This window comes from Eublepharis macularius, chromosome 4 (genome assembly GCF_028583425.1).
Source record: "Eublepharis macularius isolate TG4126 chromosome 4, MPM_Emac_v1.0, whole genome shotgun sequence".
Lineage (NCBI taxonomy): Eukaryota > Metazoa > Chordata > Lepidosauria > Squamata > Eublepharidae > Eublepharis > Eublepharis macularius.
The window spans coordinates 155,077,147-155,086,685 of record NC_072793.1 but is presented as its reverse complement, the minus strand read 5'-3'; the positions used below and the strand labels follow the sequence as shown (position 1 = coordinate 155,086,685).

Below are 9,539 nucleotides of genomic sequence, written 5' to 3'. Positions count from 1 at the left end.
TTTGTTTGTTTTTCTGTTATCATGAGTTTTGACCTTGCTCTTAGCAATGAGACCTTTGAGGCTCTTTGGGGCAACAGTTTTTACAGTTATTGGAACATTTCTCCTACACAGATCTACTCAGATGTAAATCTCAGGGAAGTATCTTTAGGATTGGAGCCTATGCTTGAAGTCTACCAGGGCTTTTTATGCACCCTGCCCAATGCTACTTTTCCTCACTGCAACCGACCATCCAAGTGTGCTGACGGCAAGGGATGGGGGGGGGCGGTGGAGACCGGTACATGGATAGCACCACCAAAAAATCCCAAAATGCACATTCCCCCCTCAACAGGTGTACTCAGATGTACATCCCATGCTTACTCCTAGGGGAAGTGTCTTTAGGACTGCCACCTATGACTGAAGTCTACCATGACTTTTATCAAATTTGGTTGATTGAACAGACCACTTGCAGCCCAACCAGTGACACTTTTCATCACAGCACCTAATGGTCCAAGTGCCCTGATAGGGGTGAGGAGATCAGTGACTAGGCAATGCCCCACCCCCACCCCCCATGCACATTTGCCCTTCCCTCCAATGGAGTTAAATGAACACTTCCAATTCCAATAGGCAAGAAAGAATCTCCCCTTGTGATGACCCAACTGGCAGGGAGAAAATGCCATTGCCCAGGCAGCACCAGGGGGGAAAAAAAGAGGGACTCGTGTGCATCCCTACCAATGGAGATAATTATGTAGTCTAACATGAGGGGTCCAATTGGGGAATGCCATTAAGGAGAATAAGATGCTACCATGCCAGCCTTGTGCCTGCTACCTAATGCTGCCGCTGCCGTGCAATAAGAACCAAAATAAAACGCACATACTTTTGACTTCCCCATTTGGTTCACTGTTCTGAAAGCCACTTTAACAAAACGTTAACAGCAAATGCCAGATGTACTTCCAGCTTGTTTCGTTTTGCAAACCCCTACTATATACGGACTGAGTTAGGGTGCAAAAGTTGCCTGCTATTACAGTTGCATCTGGAACACTCTTTGTATTCCCTTATCATCCTTATTGGGATTCCACCCCATACATACTTTAAAATTAGATTCTTCTTTTTGCAGGGATCCTCGCATGGCTGCAAGATGACTTTTATTCATTCCAAATCAGATGAATGCATGTGAGCATTCTTACACCCATAATTTAAAAATGAAATTACAAAACCAGCCCCTCCCACCCAACACACACAGGGATAAGCAAAATAAGACCAGAAGTAAAGGGCACCACCATGTGGTTTGCCTTCAGAAATGCATGAACAGCTAAGAGACAAAAGACAGCAAATGCATGCTCCAAAAAAGACCATCCCAGTTAACATTCTGCACATGCAAAGGTAGTAGGTTGCAACTGTACAGATGTCTGTAAAGACCTGCCTCGATGAAAACTGGGAGGCAGAGAGGACATAGGCACAAAGGGGAAGGCAGAAATGATCATGTGTCTATACAGTCAGATGGTCCAGTTAGAAATACCCAAACATAAAACTGTGGGCAATGTCTCATTCAATTAGGCAATTAGTGCGTTGTAAGAACAGCACAGACAGACACTTCTGTGCTTAATGAGGAGCTATTTATTTACAAACACACACACCCCAATCCCTCTATCTGGAAGATGTAGGTAAACCTTGGAATACACATAGAAAATAACAAATCTATCGGTAACAGGTGCAGAACCCATCACCTGGCAACCAGCAAGCAACATCCCAGCACCAGCCAGCTGCCCTTGCAGGATGACACATTATACACTCAGTTGAGGACCTCTATCATTCCTCATACATTCCCTCAAACAACTTTCCAGAAGCTAAGCACGGACAGGAATGACTAGGTTTTCAGGAATCACACTAAGGCACATCAACCAGCCAGCAGAGTGGCGCAGCGGAAGCGTGCTGGGCCCATAACCCAGAGGTCGATGGATCGAAACCATCCTCTGCTAAGCACCTGCGCTTTTACATTCCTGCCCTTGGAATTTTCCCTCCCTGCCTTACCATCCCACACTTTTCCTAAGGAATGCAGGCACTGAAGCACAGCAGATAGCTGAGTCGCAGGGAGCTGGAAAATGGCCCTTTTTCTCACTCTCAATTGTTTTTCCTAAAGATATAGGAAACATGATGTCCTGTTTCCTGCCCACAAGAGGACCAAACTTCACAGCCTGCTATGCTGTCCCAGTAAACGCCAGTGGGCCATGCAGGACCCACCCCTGCATTCTGCTGGCAGAGACTAACTTCATGGACTCCTTCTCTCTCCCGCCTCCCTGGACTAATATTTCCAAGGCTCCTTCCAAAAAAAGGTATGTCAGCACAAGAAACCGTCAGTACCTGTGCCACTGGAGTAGAGGTATCACCAGAGATGCCAGTCTTGCAACCTGTGTTCCAGTCCTGCTTTGCCTCTTTTGTTCCCTTTGCCAACTCAGGAGCTGTCAGTGAGGCAAAGCCTCCTCCCTGGCCTATGGTAAAAAGGGGCCGACAAGGGTGGGATTCAAACCCACGCGTGCAGAGCACAATGGATTAGCAGTCCATCGCCTTCACCACTCAGCCACCTCGTCAAGGGTTTAGCCACTCCACAGACGTCCCTGGGTGGGCTCGAACCACCATCCTTCCGGTTAACAGCCGGACGCGCTGACCGATTGCGCCACAGAGACCTGCCTGCTAGGATGGTGTAGATAGGCCTTGCCAGGTTCCCAGAAGGCTGAGCTTGGCTGAGAAACAAAGGACAAAGGCAGGAAAGTGAGAGTGCCCCAAAGGAACAATCGAACCCAAATTAAGCCATTTTAAGTTCCACCAGTTGTAACAGGAGACGTTTCAGCACATGTTTAACTCACTAATTTTCATTTATTTAATTATTATAGCCATGTGCTGCTTTTTTGTCTGTTCACTCAGGGCAGTTTTTAATTTAAAACAATGGGTTGCATTCATGATGCAAAAAGGGAAATAATAGAAAATAATGGATTAGAAAATGCAAAAAGGTGGGAAGCAGATGGAAGAGTTTAAAAGGTCAACTCAGGGACCATCTTGGCCCCTATGCTATCTGGGATGCCCCTGCCCTATGGGGGAGTCTCCATACTCAGGGGCTCACTCAGCATGCAGAAAATATCGCTTTGGTAATTCTTGAAGAGAAAAAAATGATCTCATAAGAATATGCTGCAGTAGTTCTGGAATGGGGAGGGTAGCTTGGTGTTTACAGAAAAGGACATAGACACTCTGTAAGCACTGCTCTGCTTACAGCGGACCTGTTTACCTACACCATCACACAACTCCTTTTTGGAAGATCCAGGGCAATCCTTGGGATATACATAGGAAAAATAAAGCTGTCTGTAACTGTGACAGAACTTATGTCCACTGCACAATGGATTATCAGTCCATTGACATCACCACTTGGCCCCCTCACAGAATCACAGAGTTGAAAGGGGCCTTCCAGACTATCTAGCCCAACCCCCTGCTCAATGCAAGAACAGCTTAAAGCATCTCCAACAAGTATTTGTCCAGCCACTCCTTGAAGACTGCCAATGAGGGGGAACCTATCACATCCTTAGGCAGCTGATTCCACTGCTGAATTACTCTTAATATGAGGAAGTTTTTCCTAATATCCAGCTGGTACCTTCCCGCCTGTAATTTAAACCCATTATCGCAAGTCCTATCTTCTGTTTCCAACAGGAACAGTTCCTTTCCCTATCCTAAATGACTGCCTTTTAAATACTTAGAGAGTAATCGTATCTCCCCTCAACCTCCTCTCTTCCGAACTGAACATTCCCAAGTCCCTCAGTCTTTCCTTGTGGGGCTTGGTCTCTAGGCCCCTGATCATTCTTATCTCTCAGCTCTGCAACCGTACCAATTTGTCTATGTCCCTTCTGAAGTGAGGCCTCCTCAGAACTGCACACAATACTCAAGTTGAGGCCTAACCAACATGGTATATAGTGGGACAATGACATCCTGCGATTTGGATGTTATGCCTTTGTCGATACACCCCAAGATTGCATTTGCCTTTTTTGCTGCTGCATCACACTGACTGCTTATATTTAGATTCCCATCCACACACACACTGATATTCAAAACTGTATCTCCAATCCAGTATACAAGTTTTGCATTTTTGTTACCCAGGTGCAGAATGCACCTTGTTAAATTGCACCTTATTCAAATATACCCATTTTCTCAGAATCTCTCTACATGAGACAAATTACACAAGGATGCTCAAGTGAAGGGAGATGCAGTGTTAGCTGGGAAGCCGAGTTTTAAAAGACAGATCAGAAGGCTCCGTCAGTTTCACCTCTCTGGAGCCCCCAAAGATAGTTCCTCAGAGGGTTTATTTTCTCTTTGCCTCCCCAAAGAGGAGGTGAAATTGACAGAGCCTTCAGGGAGGTAAACAAACCCTCTGAGGAGCAATCTTTGCCAGCTTTCCTCCCGAAAAGATCTCTGTTTGAGGTACTCAGATCTTATCTGACTCAAAACTTCCTCCAGTGTAACACCTTTTGTAGTAACAGAGCTGAAAAAACTGGAGTAACTTTCTGAAAGTGAGCTTAAGAACAAGACAATTTTTAAATTTTCTTCTAGTAATTGTCCAGCAGTAAACAGTTTATCAATGAAATTCAGCAATGATTCAATATGAGTATGCACATTTCCACTTTCGTGCAATTTAGTTGAAAAAAATTCTCTAAACAATTTTTTCTGATCTAGTCCTGTTCCCCCAAAATTCTCTCCTGTTAGTATTTCTAATAAAGACTGTCTTTTTGACATTCTTAAAAACTCCAAAAATAATTCTCTGGAAAACTTTTATTTTCCTTTTTTAAAAAAACTGTATGTTGGAGGGTGAAATCAGGGTGAAATCAGCGAGTTAAAAGTTTAAAAAGAAGGCCTTTGTGCATGTTGGAGTTTGGGAGGGGCTGTTATGCCACTCAGCCAGTTCCTTTGTTCCCTTTCGTTAGTTTGCCTGACAGTGCAATGAAGGGCAATCAAGGATTTTTTCTTCTCTCACCAGATAGCTGTGAGGCCATTTTAGAGGAAGAAAACAAAAATTGCAGATTGACTCTTAAACTTTTCTTAAATTTATAATCTGGGTCCACATAACCCTTTTAAAAGTAGTTACATTTCATTTGGTAGCAGAGTGGTAGTAGAGTTAGTTAGTCAGAAGTAGAGATGGGCACGGACCGGCATTTGCCTACGGACCGCCGGTTCGGGGTTTGTGGGCTTCCACGGACCACGGTCCACAAACTTTTAACAGACCAGGCCCGGTTCGAGAACCGGTTCGAGTCAGAAAAGGCCTTGGTTTTCCCACAGATTTTCACTTCAGTCGACTTTCCCCACCAAAGGTTCTCGTGTAATGCTCCTCGATTATCACTTTTACAAAGAGACAAACAACAACTTCCCCTCCCCTATTCTGACTGACCCTTACCCACCCTTGGGGGAAGGAGAGAGACTTGTGCTCCTGTCCAGGAGAGGTGGCTGCCCACAAAACCCACCTACATGGGGCTGCATCAACAAGAGATGCCCTTCCCGGGGGCGGGGAGACCAACTCCCCATGATGGGAAATGAATGGATGTACTTGAGTGAAAGCCAACTCCGCAACAGGATCATGTAGCAATTCAAAGGCCCCTTGCTGGAATGGAAGGCACGGGAGGGATGGAAAGGATGTCTTCCACACCTTGAGAGAAGGAAACTTATGCTACCCTGTTCAGAGGGAGCCTCTTTGGGCAGTGGACAATGAGTCCCACCTTAGTGACGTGGTGTGTCACTAGGCCACTGTCCTACTTCTCACTGGACTTTGGGGATTGACCCTCAGAGGGGCCCTTGCGCTCGCAAGAGCAGGACGGTCACCAACAAAACCCACTTCACTGAACGTGATGCAGTCCATCAAGGAAGCTCATCATGTGCCTTAGACTCTTTTGTCAGCATACAAATCATATCAAGAAAAAGAAGAGGTACTTAGAAGGTGCCAGGGATATGGCTTGTCGTCGGGAGGAGGAGAATATATGTTTGTAAACCTCAGTCATCATGTGCCTTACACTGTTTCGTCAATATACAAATACAAATCCACTATTTAGGGAGTGAAAAAGGCTTAGAAAGAAGCAAAGCAGACAGAGCCCCCCAAAACCTGCTGCCAGTGGTCCTAGGGTGGGTGTTTCACAGAGGCCAGTAGCAGTCTGCCCCCTGCACCTCAAAAGCCAGGCTGGAAATATCCCCCCAAGTCACCACTATTTAGGGAGTGAAAAAGGCTTAGAAAGAAGTGAAGCAGACAGAGCCCCCCAAAACCTGCTGCCAGGGGTTCTAGGGTGGGTGTTTCACAGAGGCCAGTAGCAGTCTCCCCCTGCACCTCAAAAACCAGGCTGGAAATATCCCCCCAAGTCACCCACTATTTAGGGAGTGAAAGGCTTTGAAAGGAGTGAAGCAGACAGAGCCCCCCCCCCAATGTGCTGCCAGTGGTCCTAGGGTGGGTGTTTCACAGAGGCCAGTAGCAGTCTCCCCCTGCACCTCAAAAGCCAGGCTGGAAATATCCCCCCAAGTCACCCACTATTTAGGGAGTGAAAGGCTTTGAAAGGAGTGAAGCAGAGAGCCCCCCCCCCAAAGCGAGCTGCCGGTCACCAGAGAGCAGGTGTTTCACAGAGGCCAGTAGCAGTCTCCCCCTGCACCTCAAAAGCCAGGCTGGAAATGTCCCCCCAAGTCACCCACTAAAAAGGCTTTAGAAAGGAGTGAAGCAGAGAGAGCCCCCCAAAACGTGCTGCTGGTCATCAGAGAGTAGGTGTTTCACAGAGCCTAATAACAGTCTTCCTCCCCTTGCATCTCATCAGCAGCCAAAAAAAAACGTGGGGGAATGAAGGCAAGAACTCAAGCAGACAATGCCCAAAGCTGCCTTGCACCCACTGTGGGTCTGTGAGTGGGGTGGCGTCACAGCACAATAGAATCCACCGGCAACCCAGAAAAAAGGAAGAGATTTGGGGGGGGGGAGGGGGGATTAAGTCCGAGAAGAACCCAAGGACTCAAAACGCAGAAAGAAATCAGAGTAACCCAATAGTGCAGTAAAAGGATTTTTTTTAAAGTGCTCTAGAATAGAAATGAGGAGAAAAAAATTAAACAGGAATGGAGAAAAAAGAAAGCTCTCTTGCACCAGAAGCCCCAAAGCCCCAGACACAAGCCGCACTCTCACAAAAAAAAAAAAACCCTTCCCCACAGCAAGCAGCTGGTAAGCTAACTCGCGTCCCCGCGCCAGCAAAATGGAGCAGCTCTTCGCGCGCTTTTGTCTTTTATGCAGAAAGGCTGTGATCTCTGACAAGCTCTTGATTGGCTGACAGAGCTGCCAATCAAGGTTTCCTGGGCTAAGATTGGTGTGTTCCAAACGGGGAAGGTGGCTCCACACTGCTGCCGAGGAAATCATTTGAGCGGGAATCCTGGCATGACGGGCCAACGGGCATACGGACAGAAACCCCAATGTTCGGCGGTTTCGTGAGAAAAACGCGCCCACGGGCCACGTGTTCGCGAAGGACGAACTGGCTAAGTTTGTGATGAAATTAGGTCCATTATGCAGTCCGTGCCCATCTCTAGTCAGAAGTTTTCCCCAATCTGCAGTAATTAATCCTCAGGCCATCAAACTGTAGAAAAGACAGAATTTTCAATTTATATATATATATATATATATATATATATATATATATATATATATATATATATATATATATATATATATATATATATGTATGTATGTATATATATATGGCTAGCTGTCTGCCATTGGGGCTGCAAGTGGGTCTGTGAATGAGGCCTTCATAGCAGGAGCTCTGAGAAAAAATCCTTCCCCTTTGGAAGGCCAGGAGGCAAGAATCTCCCAAGATACCAAGAGACAGAGGAGTAGTCAGGAAGCATTCCCACCTTAGACAAAGAGAAGCAGCTTGCTATCAAGAGAGTTACACATACACACAGAGAGATGTACATTGCCCCCTAACGTCCAAGGTGTGCTGAATCACGTATTACATCAAATACCACACCCTTGTACCTTCCAGAATGGAGGAAGAAAGGGAAATGAGAAAGGATAATGATGCTGTCATTTCCTCCTCCAGGGTGTATATGTATGTGTATGTGTATTCCTTTTCCTTCACACAAAAGAGAAAGTGAAAGAGAAGCTGCTGCAGCAGCTTTAAGGGAACAATAAGAAAATTATTACAGCAGCACTGGAGGAGGGGTGAACAGTGCTGCCAAAGAGTGACATTCTGCCCAAAAAAGTCCAGAGGATGCTGATACACCCAAGCAAGACAGTGTGATATGAGCTTGTTAGAAAGCTGATCTTGCCTTTTCATAGTTGTCAGTTCTACAGCCAGCTAAATACTAAAAATTCATTGGACATTTGGCAAATTCTTTGGGCAATGACTGATTCATACATCTATTCTGTACAGCACCTTGCACACACCATTAGCAGCAGTTCCCAAAGACAACAGCAGCTACTATTGGCAATTGCTATATTTTTCTCTGGAGAAGGAAGATGGGCTACACCAGAGGTTTCCTGTAACAGAGCTGGAAATCTATTTGGGGGCAGGGGAACGCACTTTCAAGGTACACCGAAAGTCAGTTTATCTGGTTCCTGCTTAAGATTATTCCACTCGTTGTTAGTCAGCCTTTTGTATATCTAGATTGGCAATTGCTAAACACCCGCACACCATTTCACCAACCAAAAACAACTCAGAAACATCCAAGAATAAAATCTGCCAACAACCCTGATTTATTAGAAGAGCAAGATAACATCTGCTGTTGTTTTTCCTTTAAGAAATCACCGCAGGAGCAATTTTTCATCTTTCTTCTCTCTTTCTCTGCTCAGCTTCTGCTGCCCGTGTACCGTGGAGGGATGTCCCTCAGCACATCCACTCTGGGTAGTCCAGCAGCTGCTTCCCTTCCACTGCCAGATGGTTCAGACTTGGCAGCATGGGGATGGGCCTTCAAGGCCCCCATAGATACATGACTATGCCTCAATAAGGGTTGCTGGGAGTGAGGTTGGAGGATTACAAAGGGCAGATTCCAGGGCTAAGAATATACTAAGGTGACAGAAATACTCTAAAAAGATCTTTCTCGGGGCCACGCTTGGTTCTCTCCCTTCTTGGGGAAAGGGGAGGGACATTCCTCTAGGCAGCAGCAACAGCTTCGCTGCTGGCCGGCTCAGCCGAATGTTTGGCCAGCTCCTTGGCCATGGCCTCCTTCAAGAATGCTTGCACATCAGTGGGGCTGACGGTGGATTCCTGGTTATTTTGGCTCAGGCTCTCCATCTCCTTTGACATGTGATCATACACGTCCATCAGCAACGTCTTCATCAGCCCCCTGGCCTTGGTCTCCATGCGCACCTTTGGCATGTTCCTCAGGATCTTGGCAGCAAAGAGACGAGGAGAAGAGATGCTCAACACCGTCCTGCTCCCCACCTTATTGGCCTGCCGCCTCTTCTGCTTCTTAGGCTGGAGCCTCCTCCCCTTCTTTCTGGCCTGTTGATGCTTCTTCTGGGGCTTCTTCTTCTTCGGCCTTCTGGTTTTCCTTGTGCCTTGGAGCTTGGCAGCCAT

At 46.4% G+C, this 9,539-nt stretch overlaps 1 protein-coding gene and 3 non-coding genes across 4 annotated transcripts; 1 reads left to right on the top strand and 3 right to left on the bottom strand.

The window, feature by feature from the left end:
- Positions 1 to 1,883: 1,883 nt before the first annotated feature.
- TRNAM-CAU (transfer RNA methionine (anticodon CAU)) lies at positions 1,884 to 1,955 on the top strand. Its single transcript has one exon. It is a non-coding gene; the product is annotated as a tRNA-Met (tRNA).
- A 527-nt stretch (positions 1,956 to 2,482) lies between these two features.
- TRNAS-GCU (transfer RNA serine (anticodon GCU)) lies at positions 2,483 to 2,564 on the bottom strand. Its single transcript has one exon. It is a non-coding gene; the product is annotated as a tRNA-Ser (tRNA).
- A 22-nt stretch (positions 2,565 to 2,586) lies between these two features.
- Positions 2,587 to 2,660, bottom strand: TRNAN-GUU (transfer RNA asparagine (anticodon GUU)). The gene has a single exon. It is a non-coding gene; the product is annotated as a tRNA-Asn (tRNA).
- Positions 2,661 to 9,113: 6,453 nt separating this feature from the next.
- On the bottom strand, positions 9,114 to 9,539 carry LOC129327679 (uncharacterized). Its single transcript, XM_054976432.1, has one exon. The coding sequence runs from the start codon at positions 9,537 to 9,539 to the stop codon at positions 9,114 to 9,116; it is 426 nt and encodes a 141-aa protein (XP_054832407.1).